We start from the raw sequence: 23194 nt of genomic DNA on the forward strand, positions 1-23194 counted from the left end.
TTCCTGGGACCAATAGGAATCTATGTACCAAGTTTCAAGCCTCTTAAGACCTTTCTAAAAAAAGTTGAGTCACACAGATGGACACAAGGATGACATGATTTTAAGAAAGCCCTGTGTGGTCCTTAACAATACTGTTTCTCTAAAACCCAGTATAGTATGATTGTATATATACATGTATAGTATTGAACCGATAGGGCTGAAATGCGAGGGTTATTAAGTCTACTTTTTGGTAAAGTCATACTGTGTTTAAGCAGCGAACACAGTAACAATGATCAGTGCTAACAACTTTTTTTTTCTCTAATTGTTAGCTCTAGGCTAATAGGCTTCGGGAAATGCCGCCTCATGCTAACAACTTAATAATTAAATTATAAGATAATAAAATAAAATTGAAACTGATCAGCTGTTATGCTGCAGTAACAGCTGTTGTTATTGCATTCAGACTGTTCAAAGTTCATTTGCTTTAGTGTTTGTTTGTTTTCTTACAATTAAATTAGAATTGATTAATTTAGATTTTGTTTGCTAGATTTTGTCGTTAGACTTTATTTACATCAGTATTCTCAAAATTAAATTCACTACAACTTTTGTTCATGGATTTTCTGCATGTGTTAGCCATTTTATGGAATTACAGCGCCTCATATGTAAAAAACGTTTTATTGACAGTACATTTTTGTTTTTTAAGCCAACTATTTTACAAAGTAAGGAACTTACAATTTTGAGATGTAATTTATTTAATTTTTCAGGTCAAAACTCATATGAAACAATAAGGGTAATAAACACAATTACACCCAACACAATCGCCTGTCTGATGAGGAACAGCTGGAGTAACGTGATGTGACAGCTATACACAATTAAAAATATGTATATGACTTATACTACAACGTGACCACATAACCATTTGTAGAAAGAACATAAAATATATGTTAGTATAGAAAATGATTTTGCAATGTTTCGTGACTCATAAATATTAAAATAATATACAGGCTATGTAATGCTTGCTCATATTTTTTACATGACTAGTGCAGGCTATAAATAGGGTCTCGTCCTAAAATGGTTAATGAACTGTATGTAATTTAATTTTTTTTTATTTCTACAATTAATTACATTTTATTAAATAATTTTTTATCAGAAATGCTTGTATCGTGTGACTAAAATGTTTTATAATTTCATTTACTGATTTCAGACAGCAAAAGCAGAGAAGGGCTTCAGAATGGAGTGGCACATTGAGCTCAAGAAAACCTCATGAATAATTCAAAATAAATACTCAAATCCTCCATACCAATCACGTGCATATTTCACACAAAATAACCAAAGATTGGAATCTCTGAAGACAGCTCAGTAACCTTTTTACATATCATAGGTTTTAAAGTGAGATTTTGTACTTATGTGTTAAGGTAGAAATATAATACTTTTTAATTTTAGTTGTAATATTTAAGTGTTAAAATATATAGGAACATATTTATGAACGCTTATTCGTTAGGGGAGTACGATTTAACAGTTTTAGATTTTTTAAATCAACAGTTCATACATTTTATTAGCATGTTTACCTTTTGGAAATGAACTTGTAAGGTTAATCCAACTTTCGAGTTTGGGCAGAATATTTATGTATGAAAGTGTGCAATAGTACAATGACTTGTGTAAACACTGTTTTATGTCATTCAAATATCATATTACTGTATATTATTAACCAATTTTGAAGTTCAAGTAGGAAATTTGTATGTTTAAATAGCAGCCATTGGTAATTTTGATAGTTTCTTGGCATTATTTTCAAGCCATAACTCCTGTCAAAGTTGCCTAGTACAGTGTTAAGAAATTTCATACACAGACTTTTCATTAGGTTAGTAATCTATGGTAAAAAATGGTCAGTCAGTATATGAAAGTTAAGGATACTGAGCAATTTTTCAAGGGCATGAATGTTTTTCTCTCATTAATTCTATAAAAATTGTCAAATTATTATAAAATTTCATACACGGACTGTTCAATGTATCAGTAGTAAAAATTAGAGTTGAACAAGAAATATGCTATGCATATAACTTATTTCATGTTTTTATTTATATATTTTATTAATATATTATTGTAATAGGCAGCTAAAATTGTATTTATTGCAGATGTTGAAGTGAAAATATGCTACTTAACTTATTGACTGTTAGAAAGAAACCATTAACAGAATCACAAGTACATCACCTAAGAGTGCTTTGTTCTTAATGTACTTAAAGTTTAGAAAGTTCTATTACTTATGAAAATATAACAGAAATAGTAACGAAGAAAACTTCACACTCTGAGACATATAGATCTCACACCAAGTGGTAATTACAAGATCGAACTAAGCGATTGTTGATGGGGATAATATTACTGGTCTCTGTATCATTCTTCTGAGTCAGTCTTAATTCTGGACTTGGGGCTAAAGAAACTTCTGCACTAAAGAACTTATGAGATCTTTTAAAGCTTCTAAAAATATTGAACTCAGAAATTAACGTTATGAATTTTACAGGCTCAGATCTTCCTTTTGTATTTTATATTTCTATATCCTCCTCTCCATCCAAAGGGTAGTTTAGCATGACTCTAAAGAGGACGGTTTACACGTAAACAATAGCAACAATTATGGGCGTAATCTCAACATATTTTTGTAAGTATCGGTACCATCCGAGATAGTTTTGTGTATTGTCATGTTTCATTGTGCAGATGATTCAAGCTATGTATAATAATGTATGAGTTTTTCATTTTGAGTTGAAAATAAAGTTATTTTCTGCAAATTGTTACAAGTAATGTACTAAGGGAAGCTGTGCTGAAAAATTGTCCCTGTTTGTAATAAATGGTAATTTAAAACAACTGCTATTTAAAAAACAATGCACTAATAAAAAAAGATGCCCTTTTATCTAAAATATGATCCTAAAATGTTTGCCAGGAACATTAGGGAAGTACAAAATAACTCATAATCTACTGTGGTTTCACGATTTAAATTAAGCTGCTCTGAAAATAGTGGCATCAACATATGGAGGTCATGCAAGTGTTTGATCTGTGAAAACCCTTGACTAGTCTATCAGTAGAATATCCAGTGATAGGGATACACAATGGACAATGCCAGTACAATAAAAAAAATTGCATCACACATACTTGTCTATCTGTCTATTAAAAACCATAATTATATATTTTATGTTCCGTAACATTCACATAATTGACTTTTGTCCAGCTAAAATTGCCAAATACCTCCACTGTGTGGCGGTTGAATTCCTCTTAGTAGGAGAGCGTTTTTTGTAACTCAGAGATAGCCCTATATTTATTTCATTAGATGTATAACATAAAATAAATATATTATGAAGGGAACAGGATTTCTCTGGACATTTGCCATTGTTCAGTGAAACAAAAAATCGGTAACACTATGTTTCGAGATCTACAATCTGATCTCTTCTTCAGGTAAATAACTAACCTAACACATAATTACAAACTAGGCTAAATAAACAAATCATACCAGAGCGTTGTGACACGCCTAGGTCAGGAATCACAACCACCATGTTCTGTGTCAACTTCACTAACTCTAAAACATGCACTTAATAAAAAACTTAACACAACACTAATTATTAAAACTGAAATAGTTTTAATAGTATATTTTAATAATAACTGAATAATTGAGTGATATCTTGATACTCTATATAATTAATAATAAATTTTGACATTTGATTAAGGCAAGAAATATGAAATTACTGAACGCAGGAAGTAATATATTTCGTGTTTGTCTGGTGCAGGATTGCTTTATATACTTACCTGGATGGCTGTGGTAATTGCTTTCCTTACCTCACTTGTATTGTAATAATCAAACTTAAAAAAAATTATTTAAAACTAGTGGTTGGGTTTCATTAAGATGCTTTATATTTGCAAATGCCAATTTAAAGGCGGTAAGTAGAAGTTAATAGTACAGTAGAATCTTGCTAATTAAAACCACTCAAATACTAAAAAAAATAGTCCAAACAGTAGCCTTAAGAAATTTATGAGGTTCCAATAAAGACTGATATTACTATTTCACTAACCTTTTCTCACAAAAACATTGATATTCAAGATGAGAACTGTGGCAATTAAAGAATAAACAGCAAACTGTGTATAATCATATGCAAATAAACAATTAATTGTATTTATGAAGTAAAGGAAGTGACAGCATATGAGCAGTACTGAAGATATGATTTGAAATCAGAGATAGAAATGTGTCAGGTCTATAAGGAATTCAGAATTTATTTATGTATGCTAATTGGTTGTTTAGTTTTGTCAATGCACTTACAAATGTCACATCCTTTTTTGCTCCAACTGATTTAATTTCCAGGTATCATTCTTTTGTTGTTATTATTAGTGGATTAAAAGTAGACAAAATCTTAAAAATGCAATGTAACCTATTATTACAACTATCCATAATTTATAGTGTAGTAACCAAAACATAAAAAGCTTAGTTATCAATTAATTAAAACAGAAATTTGAGTATTGGGCTATATTCTGACAATTATAATATTTAAAGTAAACTTTAAATTGCACACTCACCACAGTGATTGTGAGTGTTGTGTGTGTTACAATTGTTGCAATTTTCCCTTGCTTGTGGTTCATATTAGCTTGATTCTACTGTATTTTATAGTATTATTAAATCTTACGTGAATTAAAATGTTTTATAGTGGAAATAAAATACATTTTTGTGATAATGACTATTTATTTGTACAATGAATTGTGCAAGTGTACACTATATTGTACAATAGTTTTCTCGTATGTATAGTGCCTTAATTTAGTGTATTTAAAAGTGAATTGACCAATAAAAGTAGTTAGCTTAGTGTTAAGAAATCAAATCCGTCCTTTTATACCTGTTCAATAACTTAGTATTATAGATGTAGATATTATTTTATACTGACACAATTTATATTTATTGACTATTATACTGACGTTTACTTAACTCTGAAAATATCACCTAATAAAATATAATATTATGGTATGGTTTCATTAGGCCCATTAGTGTTTTATATTTGTATAAAACAAACATAGACATAAATTAAATACATCTTAATTTTTACATCACTATATTTTTTATACAATTTGTTTTATGTATTGCAACAATGTGGATTACTGATTTTAATAAAATGTCATTAAACAGATTAATAGTTTTAGTTGGAAATTCGTTGTAATATAAAAAGTCTAATAATGAATCGTTATATTAGCGCAGGTTTTCCTACTGCATCTTATATTTGGTACTGTACAACGATGTGTAGAAACACACAAGCAGATTTTTGCCTATTTAACTTCCTCCAAGTAATGTTTATCATAAAAATATTGCTTCTAACCTATGTATCAATAACGTCCTTTTTTGTAATCAATTTAATATTTACTGATAAAATTTAATAAATAAATATTAAACTACTGTCAAATATATATTCAATAGAAACAAGCAATTTTGTTGCAGTTTTGCTTATTACACAGTTTTTATTGTTCAAAAATTCATTTCCAAACAAAATCATGCAATACCTGTTTGAATGTTTCTACATTAAGAACATTACAATTGTTTTATATATATTATTTATGATAACTTTTTACTATATACATGATTAGTTACACTATTGACAATTATTATAAATTATTCTAAATGCCTTGTATGCTTAACTTTAGAGTTCTCCATGCAGCTAAATATTTTTGTATATTTGTACAAGATTTTTATGAACTTTTATAAAGATTTTTTCATAATTATAATTGTGTTTTCATTTATTTAATCACACAGTTTTATGTAAAATAAATGTATATGCAACATATTTAAATAGATATACCTTTGCAATTTAGGTTCTTGGTTCATGCAATAGAAGGAAGTCCATACTTCTGTATATTATGTAACAAATATTTGAATAATTTTTGTTAAAGTTCTTAACTGTGATATGTTTTAAGAATTTCACTACCTTAAGATAAATTTGACCTAAAAGAAACAAATATGGAATACAACTTCTAGTGCTCTATCTTACAACTACACAAATATTTGTACCAGAAAATTATTAATCTGAAGTGTTGGGAAGCTTTGGTATGCACTTGTTATGTAAACAATATCTATTCTTTTCATCTTTTGATAAGAATAATTAATAGTTATCATTTATATACCCTCTCTGGATACAGTTCAAATTTTAACCATTAACATTTTATTTAACAATGCCATCATTGGGTTTTAAAATTTTCAAGTGGAACTCCATTGATGAATCTTGCATGGATCATAGTCGTGATTAGTGTTGATTAGATGATTGATTAGGTTGTCAAATGTTTTCATAGTTCCATTGGTAGAATAGTCAGAATCAATTTCTCTTTGAGCTGTTGATGAGGTATTTGCAGCAGTGTGTGAGCAAGTGTTTCTCTCCTGTGCTTTCTGCACTGGCACCCCCCAGCTCCCTCGTGTAGATGTCCAACCCGTACTGGCCCTCCTCGGGGAAACTGATGAGGAATGTTACGACGTCGTCATCAGAGACCACATGTGACACAAACTTGGACAGACGTTTCTCTTCCACTCCATTCTTGTGGAGAGTGGCCATGAAGTCTGTCAAGGGCCGGGACATGCGAAACTGTAGCTCCAGCTCCCGTCCCGCAAACACCAGGGCATCCTGTAATGTCATTATATCACTAAAAACGCATAATACAGTCAACACTCTGTTGGGACAGATGTTTCTCTTCCACTCCATTCTTGTGAAGAGTGGCCATTAAGTCTGTAAAGGATCGGGAAATCTGAAACTGTAGTTCCAGCTTCTGTCCCGGAAACACCAGGGCAGTGACTTAAACTCGATTCCTGTAATGTCATTATATCACTACATAACACAGTCAGCACTCTGGAAGGTTAGATTAACCGTGTTGTGTTCTTTATTCCTCTTATCAAAGGTCTTGAGTCAAAACTAATAGTACAACCTACCAAGAAATCCGTTTCTGATCACTCCATCCAAACTGTTTGAATAAAGGAAATGTTTATATTCAACTGGATTCTATTTGAGATGGAGTCATGTAATTTCACCATTATTCTCCTTTTATCAGGATTTAAAAAATAAGATCTTATCTGATGGGGTTGCTGTTAAAATTGATACTTCCACCAAAAATGAATTTATGTAAAGGGGTAAGTTTAAGCATGGGTCATCCCATTCATGATTTTTTTTAATTACCCTCTGCCACTCCATTGGGGAACAAAGAGGTTATTTTAAAATCCATCAAAACATTCGTAGATAATTTTAATTACATATCCCTTAAGAATATTTTTAAGTTCTCAATCGTTCAAAAGTTAAGGTTCAGGGTTGACTTTTGAGATACTCAAAATTGTAAATGTAAATAGATTTGAATAGTAATTTTAAAATTTGATCTGAACAACAGTTGTTACTATAGGTACATAGCTATAATTTTGTCTAACATGTTTTGCAACTATCATGTTTTATTTAGGTTGCCTAAATCATCTAGTTTCTGCATTAGGACAGACAGGTTTACAACAAAATGTGAATAAGGAGACATAGGTATTTGAATAGCGCCCACATAGAGCGGAGCTGGAACTGAAAACATTCCAGAGGATATTGAGATAAAATTTACAGTCCTAGATCGTGGACATCAGTAGTCCTATGATATCACATTAACTCTGTTTATTTGTACTGTCAAGAAATTGAGAATTTTGATTAACAGTATTTCTTTTTCATATTGATATGTCCAGATAATAATTGCTGAAATTTAAAGCTTAGTTTAAATTAATTTGAAAAACTTAATTCAATGAACTGCTTTGACTGCTCTACATAATAACTATTTGTCACATCCTTATATCGGTTTCAGTAGCATTGCCCTCTCCCACAGTTCTATACATTATCTTGAATTTTCTGTAACCTTGGGTCATGAAATAAAGTTATTGTGTGTTTTGTGATGGAGTATAGCAATTAATGTAGTCATTGTAAATCCATCACTAATTATATGTACAGTATATGTCAGGCTACCTTCCTAGTTAAAAACGTTGCATCACTACAATGTCTCAAGAGTTTTTGGGTGAAATGGCATAAATGATACCTCAAAGATTTATAATCATTACCTGTTAAGTAAAATGTTTAGCATCCCACAAGGGTTACATCTGGTGCCATTTTTATTTTTTACCTTGAACACAACATGTAACTTAGCACACAAGCACTAAAATCTACACTTTCAATCCATTTAATTACCTGATGTGTAATTGGTATAAGGCCGAAGAGACGAGTGGCTTTGGTGGGACCCCATTCTCCACTGGCACAGTCAGGCAGGGGTACCATGACAGTCTGTAGTTCCTCACAAGCTATCTTGAACTTGCAAACACTCTTGAACTTCATTGGCTCTCCGGTGAGATATTCCTTCGGTGTCACTGCATTGGCGAATATGTCCAGCAGGAAGGCTCCACTGCTCGGGGCGTGGACACGGAATGCTACCATATTACCCACCACTGACTAGAAACAGAATAAGAAGTTGTGGATTGAAATTTCTGGTCTGATAGCAATATTGGTATAGATAAATGAGGAGTACAAGAAATACTATCAAACTTACAGAAAAATGTGACGAGATATTTAAGCTATCTAGTATTTTTTCATAAACCTAAGTTTCATTACTTAAATAAAACCATAAATTTTTCGGAGTAATAATTCTGAGAGTATTATTTGTACTATTAAACCAACTACTGCCCTGAATTCACTCATTGATTACTCGTAAAAAGGATATGTGATTGAAGCCAATCAGTTAAAATGACTAAAATTCCTTACTTAACAGGTATGGAAATGAACTTACTTGCATTACAAATCTCTTCAGACTGACTCCGTCATACGTATCTCCATCGCTGTCATAGAACTTGAGATTGTAGTGAAAGATCAGACTTGACTGCATGTTGGTGGGCATAGCAATACGCACTGTTGCTGCTCCTGTTATCACAGGACAAATTTTATCTGTTATCTATCATCATTTTTATATTACTTTAGATTTTAGCAAGACAGTGGCAATCATTTAAAAGAGCCTTTATTTGTGCAAATATTTAGTACCATTAAGCCTTGAAAAAGTTACTCTTTCAGTGCAACTGAAATAATAAATGAACATGTTTTATTGTTTAGATTAATTAAGACTTGATCTGTCACAAATTATAAATTGCATGGTAAATTAAAGATTATTAAAATATTTAAATACCTGTTTTGAATATATAAACTTACCCGTGGCATCGGTGTACATGACAGCTTTGGTGTGAGAGTCTGGGAAATAGAGGCCATAGCGGAAAAATAGTGACCTGACGAACGGAAGTTCCTCGAACTCTTGAAGTGTAATTGGTGTTTTGAGGAGTTGCCAATCAGCTTGGAGAGGGAAGAACTCATAGATAAACTCTCTTGGATCCGTTAGGAAGTAATGATCATCGTACTCATATCTGAAAGTACATTTAAGTCAGTGATACTGTTTTGGCAAAGGCAGATTGTATAACATCTCAAAATCCTAATAACTTTAACAGTTTGTGATACATCTCTTTTCAGTTGTATCAGCTCTTGATCAGTTAGAATCTAGGTCCTCTCTAAGATTAAACTTTGTATAAACATTACAAAACAAAATTTAAACCAACATTATGTCATCAGAATTGACAATTAAATGTCTGTGATAATTACTACTATTAGTATAAACACAAGCCTGTAGCGTTCAGTGTACAATTGAATATTTCCAAAACATTGTCTGATGTGTCTTGTGTGACATTTTGCTTTGAAACTGTACAAGGCTCAGCAGACACTTTGTGCAGGTGACAAAGAACATGTTGAATTGTTTGGATTCATGTTCGTAAAGGAGGAAAGATGACAATTTTCTAGTATAATTAGTCTTTAGTAATAGAAGTACCTTCATTTGAAGTGGTGAGATAAATTGTAACAATGTAAGGATGTTGGGTATGAGCAGTCACAATACATATGTATAGTATCGGAATCAAATTTCTTTATTCAGTTTGTACATACATACAAGAAAAGTGTCATATAAACATGTCAACACATTTAAAAGTACTGTACATAAATGTATTTAACCTAAATTACAGATTACTTAGCCTAATTTATAAAAAAAAATGACATCTCTGAGTTATTATTTAAGTTTATATTTTGTCTACTGAGCACATCTCAATTATAAATAATTTATAAAGATTTAGGAAAACACTCTTCCAGTGAGTAGCAGGAATGCTGCAGGAAATATTTCTTTAGAAAATACCGGAAGCCCTTTTCACAGACTTGGCTCTTAAAATTTGATGGCAAGTGATTTAAAAATGTAGCACCAAGTGGCTTTTTTGTATGAGAGACACTCCCCAAAACAAGCGTTAAAAAAGACTAAATGTGTAAATGTAACTGAAAAACAACTGAAAATGTTTATTTCTGATAATGTTGAATTGATAATTCCTCAGCATGTGGTAATCTTTCAGCTATTTATATAGGTTTATTTGATCCCTCTCCTTGAGAAATGTAATTATTTGTCTACAAAGTAATGATCTTAATAGAAAATACATATAATTTCTTCAAACACTTTCTACCTGTTGTCATTTTAGTTGTACTAATTAATCATCTTAAATTGTTGTTGTTTAATATTTTATCTTTATTAGTCCTAATATTATTTCATTAATGTGATTCGGATATTAATTATGCAGTAATATAAGTAAACTTCTTCTCTATTCTTGTATAGTTCTTATACTATGTAACTCACCTAAGACTGTCGGACTTGCCCCCCTTGCCACCGGCCTTTGGTACCTCCTTGGCGTTGACTAGATGGCGTGCACCCCAGTTGCACTGGACAAACCGCCAAGCACCGGCCACATACACAGCATTCCAGGAGTTGCGGAAACGGTTGTCCTCGAACCGGACACCTGGTTGGTAACCAGCAGACTTGGAATAGCCTTTGATTACCACACAGTGCAGACCAGCGTAGCTGAACGCAAGTAATACTGTTAGTTTAACATTGTGACAATAAGCAATCTGGTAAGATCATATGCTGAAAGTTGTTTGATAGTGATTTTTAATATTTGTGCAACTATGTTAGAAGCTGAACTATCCAAACCACCCGGTTAACAGAGGTCTAACAAAATTTAAGAAACTTATAGAAAGCGTGTAAAAAATCACGCTAAAGATACCAGGTTTATGCATAATGTAGGAAGGATTGATTGACCATAGCTGCATTATGTGTAGAAAACTCGGTTGCTTTAGGATCATGTCTAAAATATCATAATGTTGTGCAACTGATGAGACAATGAGAACATCTTTTCACCTAGATTACACTTGATTTGGTAGTCTAGGTGTCTCAGACGTCGAAACAATGCACAGATTTCGTGTTGAGCTTCTTTGTCATGACTTTTAAAATCTTTTCAGACATACATGACTCCAGGCAGCATCGGATTTCAGATGCTCCGCTAAGCAGAAGGTGAACTGGAGCTAAACTCATCATTCAAATACCAGGTTTGTTTATGTGCGAGGGTACAGAACACTGTAGATCACCACACAGTTTGCATGGTTCTACTGGCTGTTGTTAGTTCAAGTACTAATGGTGCAAGAGGTATACAAGCCTTACCCAATGAAGACATTGAAGAGTGGCTTAAATATGACCAACATTACCAATGACAAGACATATTGTTAATGTTAACCATCACGAAAATTATAAAGAGAAAACAATACAGGCAAAATTATTCCTAAAATGTTATATTCTGATGGTTTGAAGATCTTGGAAGCAGATGTACATAACATTGAACAGTAAGAGAAAAGCTCAGTCTACGACAAAATGTTCTTTCAGCATCAGGATAACATTGTTACAAACAAAGAGGCAAGAGCAATTATTATTTTTGCAGTGGTAGTAGTACTATTATATTTTTGTATTCATCAATATTGAGTGTTTGTACATTAAGCTATTTTATTGTATTCTCTGTACTATTTGAGTTTATCCGTATCTGATATAATTTGGCTTGGACTTCTACTGTTCCAACTCTAGATGATTGTTTCACACACTCACTTATCTACAAAACTGTATATTTTAAGTGAAAATGCCATGCTAAGTTTAAATATTAAGCTATCAGATTCAATCAAATGTGTTTTATATTTTTTTTCAATAATAATTTTTGTCATTATTAAGTGTAATAATAATGCTATCTACTTTACACTAAAACAACTATAATGAGCTCTATCAACGTTAGAGTAAAATTGATAAAACTTTTTTTTTTAATTTGAGATCTACACAAAATGTACATTTTAGAGATATACTCATAAATTCTACCTTAACATCTTCACTGCATGTTGCTATTTATACCAACTTTTGACCAATCGAGATAGTATCAGTGTGTGTTTGCCGTAGTCTATGATACATCTCTAGCTATATTATATGTTGTTAACACCGTCACTGCGACAAGAGTCATGTACCGATTTTGGGGCAGCGGAAATAATATCAATGTTTGTCTGCCTCAGTCAATGTGTTCATAAAGTAAATTTACGTTTTTTTAAATCAAACAGAAACAGTTCTAAGTACTATTTTAAAGCTAATTATTGTGTGGGTTTTCATTTTCATTAGAAAATTATGAGACTTAACAATATTTTATTGAATTTGAAAGCTTGATACTTCTTTCATTCAACGTGAATGTGTAAAACTTTTCCCTTTTTCTACTGTAGTGTAAATTAAATATTTATGTAGAGATAAGATTATAACAGATCCCAAGGCACTTCAATATTTATAAAACTATTAAGCCGGATAAAATTATGAGTTGGTCATTGAATAATCTCTTTATTTCTTTTTGTGATGTACTAAATGTGTTATAAATGAACCTAGAAGTCAATTGTATTCTGTTACACAAAATCTAAACAAATTTAAGATGTTAGTAAATGTTAAGCTATATTAAGGTATTTTTTTAGTAAAAATCTGTTATAATAATTTAGTTCTTAAGAGATAGACACTGTTTCAACACCATCTAAAATGTAACAAAGACAACTAATAAGACTGCACAATTAATATATAAACGTGTAATAAATATAAAAGCACCTTACTTCAGATATTAATTGTCTTTCAGAAAACATTGTTTCTGATGTGTATTTTTCTTGTACATTATTGTTGTATCCAATTTATCAATTCTAAGTTATGAACGAAACTAAAAGTAAGTTTTCACTATTTAACATATTAAGAATATACAAGTATTACCTGCACAGCCGTTTGAAGAGGACGTGGTAGCTCTCTGTCCCATGCTTAATTCCTCTCAACAATCCCATGGGTGTGTCTCCTCTCAGATTGTCATCAAATGTCATTGTGTTCAGGTTCTTCACAGTTATCCAGCGGAAAATGGTCCTAAAATTTGAATGTTGTAATCAAATTTTTATTATAATCTATCAATTTGCAAATGTTGTGTAACAGGCTTCGCTGAGGCTGTTCGCAAAATTTTAAATCTATAACTCATTTCATTTTTGAGATATGCGGATATATAGAAAGACAGACAACAATGCAGGAAAAACATTTTACATCTTCTCAGCAGATAAAAGAGAAATTATGTCAGTCTAGTAGGTCTCAATGACAAACTCAGTATTGCCTATATAGAAATAAGGCTTCATCCAAAATTGTAAGCGTATAAATCAGTTCGTTTTCAATATATTGTGAGGATAAACTGACAGACAGACAGAAATGAAATTTTTCCAGCCTCTTTAGTGTGAATGTTAAAAACAGAGTAAACTAAAACAAATTGAGATTATGATATATTTAATAATACATTTTAAAACCTCTTATTTTGTTAAAAAAAAAACATGTAAGGTTGTGATTTCTTTTGTGTACTTATAAGAGTAATAATTTTTATAATAGGAGTTGATAGAGATATTTGACATCTTTTCAACAGTCTTTAAAATGAGTAGGTATTCCATTCCACCATTTAATGATTGTCAAAATATAGTTATAACAGAAAAATCATAGAGGTGAAAGTCATTAGTCTATTACTGTTAGAATTTTAGGTGATTTTGTGGGTTAAGCCAATTGACTTCTCAGGGAAAACTATGAGTGTATAAATACAGCTGATAGGGATAGTCTCTTAAGTGGGAGTCCTTCTCACAACTATAAGTCATTAAATCTCCCAAGGGCAATGTGATCCCATCAGTAATATTCTAAAAAATGTAAGTGTCTAAAACAACCTTGAGGCCTAAACTAGAAATAATTAGCAAAAAGTAAGCTTCAAGTCAAACAGAGTGCAAGAATAAGTTACTCACAATCATAGTTCACATGTAATTTTCATGTTGTATAAGAATTTGTCAAAGTGGTTTTTGAAGATCCAAATTGTTAAAAAAAGGTGTTTATTATGATGCTAGTTGATCTAATTACCGGTTATATACTCCAAAACAGCGACCAAGCAAAGAATCTATCATACTAAAGTATACCCCAGAATTTCAAACCATTTTTCTCCTGATAAATTGTGGCCAATTTGAAGAGGTGAAAGAGGTTTTTTTTAAGGCGAGACCTATCCCCTTCAAACCTAATTCTGCCTGTTCTCATGGGCCACTGGCCTATGCATGGTCTAACAGAATAAAGGGAAGAGTTCATACAATACAAGGTACTGATAAAAAGTGCTCAGTCACAGACAGGATTTGATCATGCACTCACTATCTCTAACTCAGATCCAAAGTTCGACATCTTAGTGCACTCAATAGAATTAAAAGCTGATTGCAATGCTAACTGGTCAGCCACTTAAAGCTGATGATTATAGTTCAGGATAGATACTAATTATTCATGAACTCAGAGAAACACAGGTCCCAAAATGGAACCTGAACTAACTAAACTCTCAGAATACATCCAACATATCTATTCTACATGTTCTTTCTAAAACTAACTTACTACCTGAGTAAAAAATAAAGAAATACTTTACAAGGTAGACACCATTTTGTAACACTACACAGAGCACTTTTCTGCATAAGATACTACTGTCAACTCAAAAAAATGTGCATTTTCCACTGTATTAATCACTCTTATGTTAAGATAATGGATTGATCTTTTCTAACATATGTTGTGTTTCCGTACTAACCTGGCTTTTTCAATGTCGGAACCACATCTTCCTACGAGCTGGCGGACTAGATCTGTGAATGTCTTTTGATCTTCTTGTGCAACCTGCAATTAGTTTTTCAATCAGAAAACATAAATTTGTACTTCTTGCTTTGGTATCCAAAGAAGACATCAATTTATGAACATAATTTAACAATGATCTGAAAGTATATGAGTTTTTTTTATAACTCTCTCAATTAATTATTTTTTCTCTAAATGATCTTTCAGTATTTAAGGGGCTATTTAGAATCTTCTAAACATTTCTAATAAAATCAACGTAATTTTAAATTATTTTATTCTAATTCTTATTATAATAATCTGAAGTAGGATAATTCTGCTAACCGATATGGCGATTTGGTCGATGTGCGAAAATTCGACAGGGTCGTTGTATATCTGGAACTTGGAGACGAGTGGAGGTGCGGGAGTGGGTGCCTGGCTAGGGTACGGCAGCAGGGTGTCGTCAGCATAACCTTCACCCTCATCCAGGTACAACGACTCCGCCATCATGTACTCACTGCGTTTCTCGTTTATTAGCTCCAACATCTCTCGACTCTGCTTCTCCACCAGAGCTGCCGTCGCTGCCCTGGAACACAAATACAAGCCCCTCGTATAGCACATCACTCTATGATAATTAATAAACAACAGCAGCTGTAAAGTGCTGGCAAGAAATTTAAGTGAAAACTTCACTATTGTAGTCTGCACAGCAAAAGCACACACATTCTGGATTAGGACTTTGGGGGTTTGCATTGTGTTTCAACGTTACATTCCAGGTAAAAGATATTACCAGTTTCCAGAACTGTATGCTCCAATACGATGGTCTAGAGCACAAATTCATTCACCGAAAGCAAGTTAGTTCTTTTACGATAACGACAGTAAGAAACGCTGTTTACTAACCAATTTGTCTTACAGCTCTGTCAATTTAAATGATTCATGACTAGTTTTGGTTACATAATGATGATCATCAGGCGATGATAACTACGTTAAGGAACGGCTATTTCATATTAATAGCCTCAGACCCATAGAAAAAAGACAAGATCAAAATAGACCTGACAAAATCAATCTATAGATACTGGGAAATCGGAATACGTAATTAATTATGCATTTCTTAGAATATAAAAGTTACCAAAACCAAAACGCTTAACTTATGTTAGGAAATATGAAAAAAACTATCCATATGCTACTTTGAAAGTGTAGAGGAAATAGTCCATGCCTACTGAACATAAACATCCTCATTGCATACCAAGAAATGAATGTAACGTAGTTAAAAGTATGATTATTAATTTCTTATATAATCTAACGTACTACCGATATGACCATTGTCCGTCCTTCAAGATTTCTAAAGTTACGAATTAATATTTACGAAAATCACCACTAAACAATTGCGAACATTACGAGTGACACATTGGCAGCCGCTGTTTACTATGCTCTTAATATATTTTTTTCAGAATAGAGTTAAAATTGTGCTCTAAATCTTTAAAAATATTATTTGCAGCCAGTAACTCAAGCCAAAAAATCAATCTCCTTAATATGGTCTTTGGTTATTTCAAACTGTACCAATATACAAAGTTTTTCAATCGCCCCTCCATAAAACTGGCATCAAATCCTTTAAAATTTATAATAATTTGTTTCTGTACTCTACAATTATAAAACATAATTGCCTGAAATGAGAAGTTCAGTATTGTTCTGAAGTTGCCATATATTGTTAACTAATTCTTCTAGTTGGATTCCTAATGCACACGAAGGACTGACCCACCAGTCACACAACATAATTTCGCGTAGGGTGCAAAGCGTAACATTGAGGGTGAGGGTTGTGTTAGATATACATATCCTAATTGCTTCAACAGTTATACAGTTCAATTGAGGATTGCTTTTAAATCGAAGACAGTGATTTTTTGGGTTCAGGCGACTGTGATCTTTCATTTGTTACCTCATTTGAGGGACTTTTTCTTACGTTATTTAAACGATATTACTTGGACTTACTCAATTACTGTATACTAAGGATTTTATCTTGTACTAGCTGTTTCCCGCGGCTTCGCACGCGTCTCTTAAGCTTTGCCCGTATATTTCTTTGCCTTCAAATAGTGTTTGGATATTTTAATATACGTAACTACTGTGTTGTAATTGCAGTTTATAATGTGCAGGCGCTTTGATAACTTTTATATCTTGCAGTACAGCCTGGTGGTTAGTTACATCAATGGGCATTGCGTATAAACCTTCTACATAGAAAAATACAAATTTTCATAGTGATCGGTCCAATAGTTTCTGAGTCTATAAAGGACAAACACACAAACATTCATTTTTATATATTATGATTGCAGAAACAGTTTAAACAAAATTTGTCGTTTCTCTTAAGCTTACTCTATGCTTTAAAACTATAAGTGTAAAGAAATTTATATATAAATATATTTTTTGTCGCATTATATATGTTTACAAAGAACAGCTGATTAAAAATTTGAAAAGACTCTTTCACTTAATAACATATGTTTGCTGCAATGCATTTCTTACGGGTATTTCTGTAACCAGTGGGGCGGAATCCTGAATCGGGAAAGGGATAAAAAGTATCCTATAACCTTCTACAGATCAAGACGAACAAATTTAAAAAAAATTAGGCGAATCCGTCCAGCCGTTTGTGAGTGATGCTGTTACACACGAACAGTTTCATTTTTATATAATAGATAAAATTGCCACTAACATGACACAGAAATAAAAACAGGTAAGATATAGACGAACCTACTAAGAATGAAAGAAATTCACGTCTTGAAACAAACAAATTAATAATAATAATAAAACATTACATAAGTTATTAAATAAAAAAAATTAGTATAATATGTGATAGCAAAATCAGTAAGATCTAACTAACAAAATACCAATGCATAGATTGGCTAGCTGCTTGCAACGGGATACCTAGTTGTTTACATCTCGCCATGGCTCTATAAATAGTTAGTATATCAAAATAGGTTCTATAGTAATGTTTGTTAACTTCAATCCAGTTCTTACTAATAGTGCACGATTGAAGTACTGTAATTAATGTTAATCGCTGAAAAAGGCAGATGTATGTATAACTTAAGATCAGCTGATTGTAACTTTAGCGGGTGATATGACTGAAGGAACAGCTGATTAGGGCTCGGTTGTCATTAGGTGGAGAAAGTGCGGCTGTAGTAAGTTCTGTGGTGAAATGTGGTAAGTTATGGCCTCTGTGACGAAAGATGATTGGGCCCAAGACGTCACCTTGAGGTACGCCTTGTCACTGCATTGCGCTCTCTCCCTTTCTGCACTTCCGCCATCATACAGAACGAGACAAGCCGAGGTCAACGTGAAGAAAGTGACATCCAAAATTGGAACTAACAAGGAAATGTCATGAAGAAGAAATAATGACCGATCATTGGAGATCATAGAAGTAGTGTGTTTGAAATTCTAGTGACGTAACTGCGTATTTAGATGCAAATACGAAAAGAAAGACCAAGTAAATCTTAGAAGACAACAATTTAAAAAAATATTCAGTCACGAAAATTTAAGTATATTGTTGTAAGGACAATTAGCTACAGTTAGGCGATAGTTCGCTTGCGGTGAGCAGGTATTAACATTTTTATCGTCACAGAGTTAAACAGTTCTAAATCAGTATCTTATCCTATCGTTTTCTCCGTTCAGTTACTATGTTGGAAATATTCTCTTTATTCTGTTGCAACCATTAGAGCAATCTTTTTATAGATAGTATACTACAAGGTGCAAAAAAAGAAGATTTTACAGAATATTGCACTGTTGTGCAGTATGATGAGACCGCATCATTAATTCGACATTTAGATGAATAATTAGCTATTGGATAGTTATTCATCAGCATTAATATAATATGCAGGCGTATTTCCGCCCCACTTCGGTCCACAAGGACGTTTGCCGGACTAACACGACGTTAAACACAGTAATTATCAGTCTCGCTTGAGTAATAGCCCTAACGAACTGAACACGCGCATTCGCCTTGTCCTGTGAAAGGCGGAGTATTGCGTGCTCTGAATATACGGTATCTGGGCGTCTTTCGGTGAGGCATGCCAAATTTGAATAATTAACCTGAAAAGATTTGTCTCACAATTATGCGTCAAGCAGACAATAAACTTATGTTTTGATAAAGTTAGGTTATCAGAATATAAACATGCAAAAATATTTTAAAAGAATTGTTAATGTTTTAAAACATTACCTAGTGGGATATGCATAACACATATCAAAACTATCAAATTATATTTCAATATAGCAACGCAAAATGTGCAGATAAAATAGTTAGAAGTTTTAAAAGATAAATAAAATTGTATGAGTTTAATATTTTTTAAGAATAAAAATATCTATTAGACTTTATTTAATTTGTGTTTACATTATGTAATAAAATATATGGGCGTCGAAAAAAAACATCAGTGGGTGAGGATATCTACGTACAAGCTGTGTAATAGGCCTTACCAGAAGTGAGTCATTTTAATGTGTCCGGTCTGTGATAAGGCCCACATACAGTACCTCCACTGGCGATAAGAGGGCATTGACCTTTAGTAGGACTGTATCGGTCAATACCAGTTTTATTACCAAGTACGACAGGTGATAAAATTTACTGTCACTAACCCAGATAACATTTCAACTCAAAGTTAGTTATACTTATTCTTACATACAGTAGGCTACTAGTACTCGTATATTTCTGTGCACCTGTCACTACCATTCGAATAACTATTATAAGAATCTTAAACCTACAGAAACCGCATTTAAAGAATGAAAAATAATTTATAGGTGTCATTTATGACAATTATTACTATGCTTAACCGTGAAAATATACGAAATATACGTTGAGCCACGTATACCAGAATGAAGATTATACATCATAAATATTTCATTGTCAAAAAACTATTTAAAAAAATAACATGTGTTATATATCTTATCGTGGCAGAAATATAGAAACTACTCCAATGATAGTCTCAAAATAAACAATACTTTAGAAGGAAATAAGTTTTGATGTGTACTAGTCAACAGCAGCTAGCCTAATGTACAGCGAGGTGGGAGAACGTTGCATACAAACGGGCCAACACCCGATACAAGGGATAATAGGTGAATAGCGTTGTTGGAAGAGGAGCGGCCAGTGGGTCCGGCCGTTTCGCCTCTCCTTATCTGAGAGGTGAATGGGCGCTGTGACCCTTCTCCACTAGTGGGGTTCTGGACTTCTTCACTTCAATGTTATGGAAGCGCCAGTGTCCTACTTAAGGAGCTGGAGCGACGCGACGTAGCGAGTCGAGATGAGCTCTAGAAGTGAACTTGTGAAGTGACAGAATTAGTGGTATTACTCGTGATCGTGACAGATGGATTAATTTGTGTTAATAATTATTGACTGTGTTAGTGTTCAATAGAGTCGTGCCTAACTAGATGTCAATACAAATTTTAACGTATTATTTAGGTCAGTGATTACGACCATTCAACAGAATTCGGTAGCATTGAGCTGCATCCTTTCAATGGTCTGGCCGCCGGATCGCGCTACAAGTTATACTATAAATTATAATATTTATTTCTGTGATTATATGTATCGGTATTCCTCACTATTAGTATCTTTATTTAGCTTCTCCCGGCTGGTAATGTAAATTAATTCTGAATTGGATTATAGTATTCAAAATTTGATTATTATTCAAATTTCGATCTTACTGGATCTCTTCAGGTAGGTGTCGATCATAGTTTTCAGTGAGCCATCCTACGACTAAGCTTTCAGATTGCAGAAAGCTTGGGAATGATGCGAAGGCACAAGAAATTGTAACCTTGAGGAATAGTAAGATTAGATTGATATTCTTAGTTTGCGATCAATATAATATATATTCTCTATTCTAACCTGTCCATTTACCGGGACATCAAAATTCTATTTAAGATCTTGTCAGGACTAATATAGTTTATTAATTATACTCTTTATTTGGCAAAGTAGAGGATAGGTGTTGCTCATCACTGTTCAGTCGATTAGTGTTACTTAGCACTTTTACGTAAATACACGTATTCACGCTTTGAACATGTTCTTACTAATTGACTTGAAGAATGTCTCAATCAACCTGGAGTAAAGCTAAAATCGATTGCGCCCTGCATTACTAAGAAGCTCCAAAACTCAAGTCTGATACCGAGAGTTTGGTGGGGTACAAGAAATCCCAATTTCTTTTATCACCCAAAACTCCTGACAAAACGTGATTCACTGAACCTAACAATTCACTCTCTAAACCCAGGAAAGTAGTTGTTAATTTGGTACTGGCTGAGAGACACTGGAGCGAGCTGAACTGTGTAGAAAAGTTACTGTGCCATACCTTCCTCAGGTGTGTAGGCCTACCTCCCTTTACATATGTTGACATAGGAAGGTTATGAAATTGAATAAGGTTAGTATATATTGTTATTCAACTATACAATACATTGACCCTTTTGAATATTCCATTGTTTGTTGATTAGCTAAAACAGCAAAATTATATTTGACCAAAGTCAAGTAGTTTTTGATGATAATCTTAAAAATCAAAACTTTTAAGGTGATTAAATAGGTTTAAAACAATTAGGGTATATGAAGCATTTCAATTTAATTTTACACTTAAAACTATCAATTTAATAGTGCTGTTCTTTGGTTTAAATAAGCTATTACACTATCGCTTCAACCTGTATAAGCCCATAGTCCAGTAACAAAAATTCTACAAGTACAACAGCATGTTAACTAACTATTTGACATGTTCCAGATTATTGCTATATATGAGATTATGTCTAAGGAATGACATGATGAATGATTATGAGTCCGTCTAAAATAAATTTAATTTGGCTTTTTTAAACATACATAACAAATTTTAAGGTCTGACTTTGAAATGTGTAGAAAATATTGGTTTATTTTAAGGACTTGTATCTGAGAAAGCTCATATGTCAAGATTTACTTTATATTTATTACCAATAAACAAAATAAACATTTTGACAACTCTCGTCTATACCCCTTGAGCGTCATGACATCGTACGCTGGCTCGATTTTTCTCATTCTAGGCCCTATCCATTTATACGAGATCATTAAGAAAGAAAAAAAACCAGAAAAAATATGCTCATAATAAAATTATTGGCATTTCAGTCTCAATTAAATTATAATATAATTAATTAACCTTCACCGTAGAGTGCGGATAAGGCGGCGGCTCTATAACCGAGAGGTCACGGGTTCGATTTACGTAGAGGTCAATAAATATTTGTAAGTGGGTTTGGAATTACGTCCCCGAAAAACGTTTAGTACGCTCAATTGAAATGCCATCGGCGTAGAAAGAACCCTCTTAAAATTGAAAAGTAAACTGGTTTCATGACTAACCTCATCACAAATGTAAACATAAAATGTTCTTAGTAAGTATACTCGTACTTTATAAATTATATAAAAACTTGTATTGGCTCAAAATTTCTCTGAAACTAGACTATGTTGTTCGGTCTACAGGTTTGGTACTATATAAATCTTAGAATTGAGCTGTAAAAACATTATCAGTTCCATATTACCCCTTAAACAATACATATTTACTTTTTACTATGATTTCTTACTAGCCTCAACATTCACTACATTTACTTGGAGGATAACATTTTTCGAAATTTTGAAACTAGTAAATTAGTAGGGTTGGCATCTACAGTATCTCACACTTACGCAAGCATAATAACTTCTTCTCTTATTATCTTCTTCGTCAACCAACGATTTCTTTTACTTTATAATACAAAATCTTACCTTTACCCTTTACTCCGGTACAATCAATAACTCTTTCCACTCTTACCTTTCGTGCTCCAGCAGTTTCCTGGTGAGAGACTCTTTCTTCTTGTCTCTCCTGATGGTCATGTTCTTCTCCAGATCCTCACGCTCCTGCTGTAGCCTCAGAGTTAGCACCTTGTGTTCGTCTGGCCGCTTCCTCTTTGTCTGCAACTCTCGCTCGAACCGACTCGTTAGCCTCTCGAGCTCCTTCTCCCACTCGTCCTGAAACACAAACAGCCCACCACTGATGTACTCATCACAAATAATTTACAATATCAGCCATGTAACCGAACTCAAAAATCATTAATGGATTAATTTTTTAGTGGTAAGCTGTATAAAACACGAAAATATTTAAATTTAATCAACGTTATAATTCAATACACAATACATTTAGTGTTTTAATGCACCATTCCATACATCAACTTATATCTGCCTGTAGAA

The 23194-nt window shown here is 32.8% G+C and overlaps 2 protein-coding genes across 2 annotated transcripts in view; one reads left to right on the top strand and one right to left on the bottom strand.

The window, feature by feature from the left end:
- The window catches only part of LOC124354904 (dystrophin-like), a 34860-nt gene extending 33221 nt beyond the window's left edge, over positions 1-1639 (top strand). The window contains exon 12 of the mRNA XM_046805701.1: positions 1181-1639. Within this exon, the coding sequence (XP_046661657.1) occupies positions 1181-1224 (44 nt within the window). The 3' untranslated portion in view covers positions 1225-1639. The remainder of the gene's footprint in view (positions 1-1180) is intronic.
- Positions 1640-4664: 3025 nt separating this feature from the next.
- LOC124354905 (hillarin) overlaps positions 4665-23194 on the bottom strand; it is a 79985-nt gene continuing 61455 nt past the window's right edge. The window contains exons 3-11 of the mRNA XM_046805702.1: positions 22779-22975; positions 15361-15601; positions 15002-15084; positions 13147-13290; positions 10681-10902; positions 9174-9382; positions 8761-8891; positions 8169-8426; positions 4665-6596 (exon numbers count right to left, since the gene is read on the bottom strand). Of these exons, the coding sequence (XP_046661658.1) occupies positions 6294-6596; positions 8169-8426; positions 8761-8891; positions 9174-9382; positions 10681-10902; positions 13147-13290; positions 15002-15084; positions 15361-15601; positions 22779-22975 (1788 nt within the window). The 3' untranslated portion in view covers positions 4665-6293. The remainder of the gene's footprint in view (positions 6597-8168; positions 8427-8760; positions 8892-9173; positions 9383-10680; positions 10903-13146; positions 13291-15001; positions 15085-15360; positions 15602-22778; positions 22976-23194) is intronic.

Source organism: Homalodisca vitripennis, chromosome 2 (genome assembly GCF_021130785.1).
Source record: "Homalodisca vitripennis isolate AUS2020 chromosome 2, UT_GWSS_2.1, whole genome shotgun sequence".
Classification (NCBI taxonomy): Eukaryota; Metazoa; Arthropoda; class Insecta; order Hemiptera; family Cicadellidae; genus Homalodisca; species Homalodisca vitripennis.